This window comes from Anoplopoma fimbria, chromosome 4 (genome assembly GCF_027596085.1).
Source record: "Anoplopoma fimbria isolate UVic2021 breed Golden Eagle Sablefish chromosome 4, Afim_UVic_2022, whole genome shotgun sequence".
Taxonomy (NCBI): Eukaryota; Metazoa; Chordata; class Actinopteri; order Perciformes; family Anoplopomatidae; genus Anoplopoma; species Anoplopoma fimbria.
In genome coordinates this window covers 5,694,662-5,708,468 of record NC_072452.1, presented here as the reverse complement: position 1 = coordinate 5,708,468, position 13,807 = coordinate 5,694,662, and the positions used below count along the sequence as shown (strand labels likewise).

Here is a 13,807-nt window from a genome sequence, read left to right as displayed (position 1 = left end):
ATAGCATGTAATTAAAAGCTAATAGTATAATATGTAATAAAAATAACATAGCATAATATTGCATTAAAGTCATAAAAATGTCATATTATAGTATGCCATAAATGTATGTATGAGTATGGCACTCAGTCATAGTATTGTATGCCAAAAATTGTCATTATGCAGTTTGTTCAAAAAATTGGGATCATAAAGGTCATTCAGGGTCATGTTAAATAACCGTCTCCTTTTATCTCTCCGTAACAACAGGAGGAGACACAGTTGCAGACTCCTTGTCCAACTCTTCTTTGCTCTGGACACTGGCCTCACAAGGGTTTAGGATTGGATCCCGGCTCTGGCACCTTCCAGAGCAGGAAGTAACCAACCACTGCGTTACAAAGCTAGTTCAGTTTTGATTTTCAGTGTTTGAGGTCTGTTTTGTAAACAGCCTGGACCTTCCTTATCCTTTCACCTCAGGTTGACAAGCATCAGCTTATCAGCACCTCATCTTGCTGAGCGGTTCCTAAAATTCACAGTTCACTGGTTTGTTTTAAGATTTTTTGTCCACACTGCTGAGAAGAAAACTTGGAGAATCCCCAGATTGGTTAGCTAGAGAGGGGAGCCGGGATTTGATCCTTCACTTCAGACTTTCAGGCATCAGCCCAACTTGCTGTTGTTAGAGACCCGAGACTGTGGAACGCTCCAGCTATTGAGATCAGACTGTTGCTTGAATTTTATTCTATTGATTTTGGTTTCATCTGCTGTTTTTTTCTTCTTCTGAAAAGCACTCTGTCATTTTGTTATGATATGTACTGTATGAATAAAGTTCATTGTTATTATTGTTGCATCATGAGCTTCCAACTGACATCAGGAACGAAGAAATTCAACATATCTTCCATCGCACCCTGAAAACTCGGCACATGAAATATAAAAGAAAATAAAATCTTATTTTTGTGTAATGTAGCTCTAGAAGCAGTTCAGCATGTTAAGTGAAGTTGATGTTCTTTTATAAATATTGCAATTTAAGGGTTGAATGCACTTATATGAAGTTACTAAAACTGTTACATGAATGTAATAGAAAGGAACAAGATTTTTTCAAAATCTAAGAGCATTGCTGTAAGAAACAAACAATCAGAGTGCTTTAAGGGATAGGTTGAAGCTGAAATCAGGGGTTGCGCATTGTAGGGGCCTACTGGATGAATTCAGAAACATGATATAGTTTACTTTTGGATCTATTTTGGGCCAATCAAGCTGCTGTGATTACTTTTGTCTTTAATTACAGTAATATAGCAATAATTTGTCACTTGTCTGTCTATAGGTAGGATGGTTCAGTAGTATTAACAAATGAAAACTGTTTTTCAGAGGATGAATTACTTAATTACTTTATTTGACTTACTATGCTATGACTTTTTTCGACACAAAACACGTGACTTTTTTTAAAAGTCTCTTTTCACTTATTTGACATACTTTTTTTGACATAATATAATGTTACTTTTCTTTACTTATATCGACATACTATACTGACTTTTTTTACTTTTATTGACATACTATTCTCTGACTTTTTTCAACAAACTATACTATCATTTTTTTCCACATGATATACCATGAATTTTTTCTACTTTTTTAATCATAATATACTGTTACTTTTTTTTTAACTTTTATCGACATACTATTCTATGACTTTTTTCGACATGCTATACTGACTTTTTTTTTAACTTTTTTCAATATAATATATTGTTACCTTTTTTACTTTTACCGACATACTATACTATGATTATCTTTGACATACTATACTATGACTTTTTTTGACATACTATGCTGACTTTTTTCAACAAACTATACTATGACTTTTTTCGATATACTATACGATCACTTTTTTATTACTTATGACTCTACTATCACTTTCTATTTCATTATTCTCAACATACCATGACTTTTCTTATGCCATTTTTTGACATACTATTCTATGATTTTTCTTTTACTTTTTCGACATTCTATACTATCCATCCATCCATCTTCCGTAACCGCTTATCCAGTTAAGGGTCGCGGTGGTGCTGGAGCCGATCCCAGCTGTCAATGGGACAGGTCGCCAGCCTATCACAGCATTCTATACTATGCTTTGTTCTTTATTTCTTTTGACAAACCGTACTATGACTTTAATTTCATTATCTTTTATGACATTGTTTTACATTCTATAGTTTTTTCTTTTTTCCCAACGTATTTTTCTATGACTTCTTTTACTTATTTTATAATTATGACTTTCTATTTGATTTTTCAACATACTATACAATCTATATATATATTTTTTTTTTTACATACCTCACTATGACTTAAAAAAAAATACTTTTATCAACAAACTGTACTTTTATTTTTCTTTGGACATACCATACTATGAACTTTTTTTTTAAATGTTTTTTTATATACTATACTTTAATTTCTTGACTTGTTTCTACACACTATACTATGACTTTTTTCTACATACTTTATTCAGACTTTTTTTGGATATACTATACTATGACAGTTTTTTACATGGACTTTTTTATAATATTCTTTGTACACTATTCTATGACATTTTTTTGACATTTTTGTACATACTGTTCTGAGACATTAAATACTTTTTTGACATACTATCTACTAGTTTTTTTCAACATACTTTAGTATGACGTTATTATTTTACTTTTTACAACATACTATACTTTGACTGTTTTTATGATTTTTTTTGACATATTGAGCTCCATATGGTTCAGTGGAGTTAACACATACACAGAAAAATAGCATTTTACACCTCAATTTACATATTTTGCTATACTGCACTACATTTGTTGTTTTTGTAAAAAGTTCCTTAATCAATGTGATGGCCTTAACTGTGATAGCATACCATCATATATTACCTGAAGTCAAAGTAACTTATTCTTAAAAAAAACAGTGTCTGCTTCAAATTATCACAATATGACAACTTTGAATTTAAAAGTCGCAAGGCTCTAGTTTTATACCAAGTACATATTTTGATATTCATATTGCTTTGAGGTGTAGGTCAGATTTCAGGGCACTATATCTATACCCCCCCCCCCCGCCCGCTTTTTCACCTATGACGTGAATCAATTTCATCAGAGTGTGCTGTATTTTGCTTCATGAATTATTTTCCAAATCAAAATTCCGCCCCTGGACTGCATGGTTACCTCTAGCAATTAGTCCTATAAATCTAAGTTTTAAGTGTGTTGGCTCTGCACCAATGACACACACACACACACTAAGCTAACGTCTCAGGGTCTGCAAATAGGCTTTCCACGTCCTCACTCATTTAGGGAAATACTTAATTAGACAGGATTTATGTCAGCCAGAAAATGCACTTTAATTTGGACTTTAACACTAGGCTCCTTGTCATTCCTCATTTCTCTCACACACTCTGAAGTCCACACAGCCTCCTTCCCTCTTGAATTCTAATGTGTGGCTTTATTCAATGAATTAATCATGCATGGTGAAGTGGGCTAATAGTTGCTATGATGTAGAAATAAGAGTCCATTAGTGGTAATAAGAAGACTAGCTTGGCTCTTATAATGTAATACATCATGGCCACTCAAAGGCAAGGGTCTTATTTATAAAAGAACTCAGGGATTTGATTAATTAAGAAAACACAATCTTATTGTAAGCGTGCATGTTATGATGTTTGAATTAACTTTGGCTAATTCTTTCTGCTTTGTCATGTTCCCTTAACTGAATATAGATACTTCACAATACAATATGAATGCAAGGTTATATGTTTTCCTGTAGTGACTTTGAAAACATGACTGAGTGCAAATCTTTATAAAAGCTATGCAGCCCTGTAGAATATTGCATATTAAAAAGACACAAATAAGACCATAAGTGCAGCACAACCACTTGTTCAAACAGATTTTAATCCATATTTTAGAGACATTAAATATTTAAAACAATGGAACTGCATCACAACTTCTGATCATCACATAGAACAACTTCTTTATAAAAAAAGAACCATATAAAAGGCCAAAACATAGCACTGATAGAAACAGAAAAATAGCTGAAGTTGTGCAACACATTTAAAAATACAATGCAATCCATGTTGGACAGATGTGTTCTTAGGTGTAATTTTGTAAAAATCTTTACAATGTTGCGTTTTAGCCTGTAATGCATCAGAACCACAGACAGATTTTTCAGGCTGTCAGAGGCACCTTGTTGCTGCCTGTCTAAAACCACCAATGCCTGGCTTAAAATACTTTAATTTAACCATATTGGGATGCCCAACACTTGCCATGTAGCATTTTAACAATAATAAATGCCACATGAATTTTGATTCTGTTGTATACTTGCAATAAGTAAAGCAGATCGTCGCCAAAAATACTGTCTTCTGGTCGACAAATAGAGGTTTATGATTAAGGCCGTCTTTGTTTTGTGAAAATCAGGTCCTAACAACCACTGCTGGTCGAGAAGTGCTTTGTTTTAAAACAGCTACATTTTGCACATTTAGAGATTAGTCTGGACGAAAATGTGGAGTTCAGCTGACAGTTTTCCGCTGCAGGGATCGTGATGAATGAAAACACTGAAGTGCTCAGAGTTTTTTTTTTTAACTTCCTGTTTTATGGGTTGTTTTCATCTGGGCCATTTTGAATCCCTGCATCATTTAACACTGTTGTGTCTCAGGAGGGAAACAATAATATCTATTAAAAATAACTGCACATGGGACAGTGAAACCATCAAAACAACCTTGGCAGAGGTTAACATAGTTTCAAAGGGAATATTACTGGTTGGCGGGTAGAACATTTTTTACTGCTTCAAAGTTTTCATGTTTACTGAAAAAGTGATAGGCTCCATAAATGTTGTAAAAAAAAGAAATTCTTGGACTAACTTACCCTATTAAAATTGCTTTCTATCAACTACAAAACAAAGTGCCTATGAAAGAAATTGTGTATTATCACTTTCTTTCTGAGTGTCTGTATGCTAAATTTGTTAGCTTTTCTTAGCATTAAGAGTGGAAGCAGGGGAAAGAGGTAGCCTGGTTCTGTCCAAAGTCTAAAAAAACAACTACCAGCACCTCTAAATCTCACCAATTCATTTTGGTAGAGTCAGCGTCTGGAACTAGTTATAAGGAGTTTTTTTTACTGTAAAGATTTAACTGAGACACAAAATGCTGATTTGTGAGCTTTAGAGGGGCTATGCAGCTTTTTCTTTTTTTACTTTAGAGAGAGTCATGCTAGCTTTTTTCCTGCTTCCAGTCTTTATGCTAAGCTAGGCTAATCGCCTCCCGTTTCTTGGTTCAAACAGCACACATGACACATGAGAGCTGTATCGATTGTCTCGTCTAACTCTTCAAAACAGAGATATACAGTAAATCGGTTGCAGAACATATTTGCCAAGGTGGTGTATTATAATACAACTGAAGATATGAATTCTCCCAGAACAGTTAATTTTACTCAGAAGTAACTTGAAAGGGACTAATGATGGTTATTACTTAGAATAAGGCATAAATAAGAAAACATGATGTAACATGTTAGCAGTTATTTTTTAGAACTGACCTGTTTGGTAGTGAAATTGTATTAATGTGTCCCTCCAGTGACCCCAACAAAATATCATTTGTTTGGATAAATAGAGACAAATACATGACCGTTTCATGACCGTACAACTGAGAACAATCAAATGAAACGAAAAAAAAAACAAGAAAAAGCAGCTCTCTGGTAGATTACAGGAATTTGAGAAGAGAATTATCCTCATAAATACTGCGAGTTCATCTACTGTATGTAGGCAGTTTTGGCAATTTCCTAATCAATCAAAGTGTATCTGTGATTTTCTGAAATGCAAACAAATATTAGAGACACTCATCCCTACTGGAGAGATTATCAACGTATTATCGGCTTGTAACCATCTGGTGTCAAAAAATAAATGAGTCTGTTTAGCTCCATATTGTTATCACACCAACAGCGATATCGTTTCCGTCACTGCTGCTTTTGATAAACAAGTTGACAACTGTGATAATGTAACATGAGCTGATGAGATATTTAATAAGATGTCAGCAGAATAGAAAGGCCATGCTGAGGCAGTCTGTCCCCCGAAATGTCTCAGAATATACCGGCATACTGACATTGCATATAGTCAACAGAACTACCACACAGCCACCATGTGACATGTAGCATAGTGGGATGAAACCTGTGTTTCCCATGATGTCACCAATGCAATGTTTTTGACATTTTACAGCATATTATTGAGTAAGTATATTGTACCGCTGCATGTAATAAAAAAAAAAAGACCATTGTGCGAAATGAACAATAACCATATAGTAACATCACTGTTTCACCATAAAACAAAACAACATCAAACATCATTGAATTGGACTGAGCAACACTGTGGATCAACTATTGACTGTAAACGACTGAGGTCTAACAGAGACAGTTTGTGGGTTTTGTTTGGTAGCTGTTGTAGAAGTTCATTGGCTCATTGGGACACTGCTAATTTGGTTTCATGACCTCAAACAAATAAAAAAAACAAAAGTTTAAAAGGCATTTTTTGTTAAACACGGAGTGCAGTTTATCCAAAATGTTCAGTCGGAAACATTTCCCGGCATTCAGATAAAGAACAGGGAGTCCATTTTGAAGGAGTAGTTTCACATTTTTGGGAATACACTCGTTTACTTTCTCGCTATGCTCATGTCTGTGCGCTAAATATGAAGCTTGAGTCTGCAGCCAGCTAGCTTAATTTAACTTAGCGCAAAGCCTGGAAACGGGGGTACTGCTAGCTTGGCTTTGTGCAAAGGTAATGAAACCAGCAATTCAAAAGCCCACTAATAAACACAATATAATGTTATTCATATTTATTTTTCTCCGTAACAAAAAACAAAGTCACTACGCCCGACCCTAACCCTTTTATGCTTTGGCTTTTGTTTGGGAACAATTCACAATTTTAATCTTGTTTTTTTTTACTGCAAAATGCAGCAAGACTAATTCCTGATTGAAACATCTTATTTTGAAGACTTCATGTGCAAGATAGTTGAGAAGGAATTATAAAAAAAAAACTGGAAGCACCTTCAGGCATATTAAGTAAACACTGACAACGTGATACAGACTGAATGCTGATGCTTCAACTAGCGTTAGGCAGGTAGGGACAGTTTGGACAAAGTAGAATTCACACTGCTCTGTTGACTTCTGTGACTTCACCTTTTCTGATAAGATGTTATGTCTACATCGTCAGTGTTCTACTCGTAGGTGCTTCCGTCATATTCATTTCAACGTTCCGTTTCCACGCTTTAAGCTAAGCTAAGCTAACCAGCTACCGACTGTAGCTTCTTATTAAGTGAACACTAATATGGTATCAATCTCCTCACCTAAATTCTCTGCAAGAAGCGTATTTCCTAAATTGTCAAACTTTTCCTGTTAAGTGACTTGATGTTCTTGAACATTATTACCTCCATCCGTTAACTTTATTGTTGTGCATTTAAAGCAGCTCTGTATTTTCAGGTGATGTAGAACATTCACACTGTAAATGACTATGCAACAAGAAATACATTGACTGTTTTTCTTTTTTTTTCTTTTTCAAAATGGACACAAGTAGTTCTTGGTCTGAAGCTATCATTTATTGCATGCGATGGTTAACATTTTTTAGGCATTTCAGACGAACCCATACTTCCTCAAATCATCAAGAAAAAAAAACACCTCAGCAACTGATGCAAATTTGACACGATAAATCACACATTTTTCTTAAAGCCAAACCCTGGTGTCATCATAAACGCCAGTAAAAAGCTTGTGGAAACATTTGATTTTACGAAAAACAATCTCATATTTATACCAATATGGTATGGAAAAATCATTTAGATTAATTCTTTGTTCTTAAATAAATAGAGCAATTCCCGCGGACACAAATAGAGGCACTTGAGTTTCTTTTTTTTTCTTCTTTTTTTGTCTAAGTGAAAATTACTTTTCACATCCGCATTGTCTTCCATACACATTCAGCGATGGTCAAATGATCCAAAACTTAAAAAAAACTCATGCTTGATGTGCTGGATTTATAGAGACCATGGACACAAATCCAGATTTTAAGTCTTTATGGCACATGTGAAAATAGGAGAAGCCACATAGAAACTCCTTTTATTTAAAGTGCCACAAAGGGTTAAAAATATGATTATGTTTGGCACTGTGTAAATGCAGCCATAGCCTGTGCATCGACACACACACACACACACACACACACACACACACAATCATACACTCTAGCAGTCTCTCTCTCTCACACACACACACACACACACACATACATATATTATTTTGTTCTACTTCCTCATTCGTTCACATTGAATCATTCACAAAACAAAAACAAACACTGTTTCCAGGAGTCACAGTCTGTACATTATGGTACATAAAACATCTGTATTGTCCAGTCAGGTAATGATTTATAGACTGGACAGTCAGCTGTACACGTATGCACACTAACGACACAACACGACACGTGTTTGGGAAAAGACTGCAAGATATCCAGCCGGTGATCTGACCTCATTAAGCGATGTACAAAGGAGCACAGATTTCTCTTGACATCGGGGCAGAAAAGCGCATGTGAGATCTTCACCCTGTTTACTCCGTCTGCACGTGGGTGGGGGGCTTAATAAAGAGCCAAATCACAGTGAGTCTTGTAGTTTTTTCCCTCTTGTAAGTGTTTGACACCTTAGTGGGTGGGTACTATGAGAAATAGAACTGTGGGAGCTTCACAAGAAGCCCATAACCAGTGAGAGAAGAAGCAGACTAATGCTTTTATTTTGATGGAGGAAAGCCCTCATTTGAAGGACGAGTGAATTGACTACTTGTTCTGCTGAGCTGTAAACTCCCCGGACTGCAACGAGACCAGGTCTTGTAATCCTTCGTCTAGCTAGCTTAATGTTGGGGTTATCTTGATTGGACTGCATCTGAAGTGCTTCTGCTTAAACAAACCACTGAGATGTTTGATGGCAGCTGGACGGAGTTAGGCGATCCTGATACTTAGGAGAGGTTTATTAGAAGCTTTAAAAATGTTTGTGTCATTGAACTACACAATCTGCCAAGTTTGAAAAGCTGGCATTAAATGTCAAATTTATTATTTTGTTCACGTATTCTTTGATTTTATCTTTTAAATCAAAATTTATCGCACAGATTTAAAAAGTTTTTTGTGGACTAAATCCTTGTATAACTGCTTTGGTATTTACATTTATTTATAAATTGTTTGGCATTAAAACTCTGGAATCTTATTGGCATAGTTTCAAAAAAAATTATTAAACTGGCCCCATTGAGATATATAAACGTAATCATGTGATTTCTTGTGGTGAACCTAAACAGAGTCCAGAGTTAAATCCAGATTTAAAGTTATAACCCTTAAGACTTCACTTTGATTGATTGATTTACTACTAAGTATGTCTTATTAATGCTCTGGCGACTCGTGTATCTCTTTAAAATTGCAAATGTGGTTTCTTCTTTATCTCTCTAGCTATACATGTACACAAGCAAATATGTTTCATCTTCAAAATGCCTGTGACCAGCTGCTCTGCTATTCTGGATTATGTAAATGCATCTTTAATCCTCCAAATTCTGCCCTGTGAATCCCCAGTGTATGTGGACGCCATTTGAGTTCACCCCAGGAATGGCGGACGTCGGAAGCTACTATAGGAGGTAACTTATGAGTGTCAATACATTCAGAGGCTATAGCAGAGTAAACGCAAGCCATAAATAGTAGTAAAAATGGTTCTTAATGATTATAACTTTAACATTTTTGAATTTGGCTGATTGTTAACAACAATAGCTAACTTTACAGCAGTCGGTTTTCAAAAGCCATTTTGCATCCCCGTGACTGATTACTGTGTGTTGTTAAATTACTGAAGGAATACAGAACAAAAGTAGGTGAGGCAACTTTTCACTAAAGAAGCAGAGTACTAACTTCGGCCTCCATCAATTCATCTGTAGTGGTTAAAGCTGAGCCTCTCTCCTTTACCAGCGTGCTGCTTATCTAATGGATTGGACCGGTGCTCCACTTGGATCGATATCAGCCTGAGGCTTTCTCTCCAGTCCCAATCACAGACACGTTTCTGGGCCGCTGCTGGAGCAGATGAGCCTCTGTTGAGCTCCTTCCTTACCCTCAGCCTCCTTTAATCACATCCGCTGCTTACATTCCTTTTTTGAAAATGATCCTGTCTGAGTAAAAATGCTTTTTACTGTTTCTTATTTCTATTCAGGGACACAGGATGGTTTGTAACATCTATTGTCCCTTATGGAATTGAACCTACCTGCGCTGATATACAGTTGCTCCCAAAAGCAGCATCAGCCAAATGTTTAATGTGCTAATTTGTATTCTGTGATTCACAGTGGAAATTCTCAAACTTAATTACTGCTCAGACCTAATTGCAGGTGAATTTCAGCCCAATTAATCCACCCAGTCTACGCCGTTACATTACTGTGGGTGGTGTGGGGTCATTTGAAGGATCCCAGTGGGAACCGAAGCATAGTCATGAGTCTCATCTCACTTGTTATCCCAGTTCTAGCTCCCAGGCAAATCTCTTTCTTCCTCTCTGTTTTTTCATTATTATTTTGGCTGGGGTCCAGTCCTTACAGCAGGTGAGCCTCTAAGCGGAGCCAGTGCAGTCCCTGCCTGATGTATCGGACCAGCTCCGTCATGCTGCTCTGCTGACTCAACGGCTCCATCACCGAGTCCAGCTCCTGGAAGAACTCTAGGGGAGGGGGAGGGAGAGACACAGTTACAGAGAGTCACTGTATCTGCTGCTGAAATGATTGTGCTGTGGGCATTGACAGGCAAAGTCAGACATCCAAACCTTGACACTATCAGAACTTGATTTACAACACTTGTAGTGTATTGTGGTTTTATGATAGTGAAAAGCAGTACATTTAAATTTTACTGTACATGTAAAAGAGTTGGAACAAAAGTTAGCAATAGCTACAAACTCTCTGTGCAGCTCATTAGTTTCATGCTCTGTATTGTAACTATAGCCTCTTTTTCCACCGCAGGAACTTTCTCCAGGGACTAGGAACCTTTGAGGAACTCATTGCATTTGGACTGCAAGGACCAGGGTCTATATTAAGTTACTCCCCCCAAAAAGGTCTTGTTTGGAAGGCAATACTTTCTGAAATCACAAAGTACACCCTCAGTTTCCTCAGCATTTCATTCATTTCAACATGCATCAGTGAGTACCATGCAGCAGTTAATAGAGTCGCAGTGTGACGATGTCTGTTTTTTTTAGATGGAACAGGCAGCTACACTGAATTACAGAGGCTGTATAGCTCTATGACCACCAGCTGCTCTCGCCCCATGTCATGTTTTTTCATACTTCAGCGGACTTCTGTCTAATCTTTGCAGGTTTTTAGAGCCTTACAGTAACGCAGACAACATTGAGCTGAAGGAAGCTTTTAGTTTCGCGAAAAGTAGTTCCGGACTAAAATTACCAGGAACCCTATCAAATAAAGTAAATTCAAATTGTTTTTGATTAAACAGTAATTCAACTAATACAAATACGTGAGCTTTATTTAGTTGATTACGCCAAATCAAATTAACTACAAACAATTGCTAAAATGCTAGTTAGCTTAGCACTTTGTTTGTTGTAAGGTTTATCTGGGGGCTCAGGCAACATGACAGTTAGCTTGACATTCTGTTAGCATGCTTGTTAGCTTAATGTGGTAGCTGAGGATGTATGGAGTGAAATATGTATTACACTGATAGCCCAGATGTCCCAGTTGTCCACCTGCAGGCCTTTGTGGATCTGTTTGAACTGGAGACCATGAACATTTCCTCAAAATTCCACACGCAAACGTAACCTGATCGGCACATTTTACAATCTGTAAATTAATCCTAAGAGAATGTCACAAATATTTTTTGTGTACACAGAAAGCTTTTCAAAGGCAAAAGTTATCAGAATTTGTGAAGTTGAAGTTGAAAATCTGTACGTAAAATATTAATACTGATTCAGGTTGTGATATGCTTGGGATTTGTGTGTAGGTTGGACCATGCATTGATGATCACCCGGAAATAACGCACAAAACGTTGTAGGCTACAGATCTTGAAATACACATTTGAGACAATTTTCACTCCCCAGGGATGTTTTAGACCAAAACAACTACAATTGAGGGCTGTGTTGAGTGTGTGGGTGTGGGTGAAGAGGAGGGTGGTTCTGTAAAACTGGAACGAACTGTGGAGCATTCTCTGTGTTGACAGCCCAACCTAATGCCCAAAGGAGCATTATGTTGGAGAACAGTGTGGATATGTTTCTGATATAAATACTATTTGTATAACTAGTGAGGTTAGATGAAGAGGGACTATTTAATGTCTAACTATAGCTTCAGTGTATGTGTAAAACTCTTAAGAAATAATTCTAAGGGTATCCCCGACTAAGAATTTACATAGTCAAATCTAATTGGTTGAGTCTTGCCAATAGTTAAATGATCGTGGAATCATGCAGAGTTTTTTTGGTTCATCTGTTTAAAAAAATAGAGATAAATAGAGAGACACGGTTTCATATCATGCTTGCTTTGCGTGGTTGTAAATAGAACGTTGGGTCCTAATTCCATTTCCCTCATTGAAACAATCCACTGATAGAAGGAAATGAAGTAAAGAGACAGTCAACGAGAAAAAGAAAGAAAGACGTTAGCCACAAACAGCTGTTATATGTTTCTAGGCCTTCCCAAAATGAAAATATATATTTAGTGCTCTGAAACAGCTACGTTCTTATGTGAGTGCTCTGATTAATAAATGCATTATCTTTGATTTTTAAATTGTCATGATGTTATTTATGGGCTGCACGGTGGTGTAGTGGTTAGCACTGTCGCCTCACAGCAAGAGGGGCCCGGGTTCAATTCCCGGGCCAGACAACCTTCTGTGTGGAGTTTGCATGTTCTCCCCGTGTCAGCGTGGGTTCTCTCCGGGTTCTCCGGCTTCCTCCCACAGTCCAAAGACATGCAGCTTAGGCTAATTGATGACTCTGAAATTGCCCATAGGTGTGAATGTGAGTGTGAGTGGTTGTCTGTCTATATATGTCAGCCCTGTGATAGGCTGGCGACCTGTCCAGGGTGTACCCTGCCTTCGCCCATTGACAGCTGGGATCGGCTCCAGCACCCCCGCGACCCTTAACTGGATAAGCGGTTACGGAAGATGGATGGATGGATGATGTTATTTATGAATGATCCTTCTTTTCATTACCACATTTTCCTGTTACTGTGACAATTTGACTGCAAGACTAGCAGTCGAATCAGTCTCTTTAGATAAAATCGTGGAATAGTAGGAAATAATTCCTTTCCTCGCCATTATAATTAATTATTTACAATATTCATCACTAGCAGCTCCGTCTATCGTTACGGCTCATTCACACTCAAACAGTTTTCAAACTGGTCCCTAGCTCTGGTTGTACAGAACCGTCTGCTAAATGACTGTAATGTAATGTAATGTAATGTAACCGACTCTTTCAGTCCTGATACCGATCCCTGGGCTTTGGGTATTGGCTGATTCCGAGTACCGACCCACTGCCAGTGTTTAATCATTGAGCTGTGTGTCTCACTGTGAGGTGATCATTCCTTTATCTGACTAAAACATTGCTTTCCTTACTTAGTAGGAAAAAAAAATAAGATATAAATGTATAGATTTAAAAGTATTGAATCAGTCATTTATCAAATATAATGGTATCTGATACACGATCCAGCTGTTTGAGTCAGTATCGGCCCTATATACTATATCAGTATTGATGCATCTCTAGTTTAAGCTTTCAAACAGTCACTTGTTCTTCTCATTTATGTGGTGGTGTGAATCAGCAACATTTCTTTAGACTAAAATATTCATCTGGCTACTGTGTGTCACTGGGCAAACAGCCAGTGTATAA

At 36.9% G+C, this 13,807-nt stretch overlaps 1 protein-coding gene across 1 annotated transcript in view; it reads right to left on the bottom strand.

Moving 5' to 3' along the window:
* Positions 1 to 10,535: 10,535 nt before the first annotated feature.
* The window catches only part of aff2 (AF4/FMR2 family, member 2), a 114,491-nt gene continuing 111,219 nt past the window's right edge, over positions 10,536 to 13,807 (bottom strand). The window contains 1 exon segment of the mRNA XM_054598171.1: positions 10,536 to 10,657. Within this exon segment, the coding sequence (XP_054454146.1) occupies positions 10,536 to 10,657 (122 nt within the window).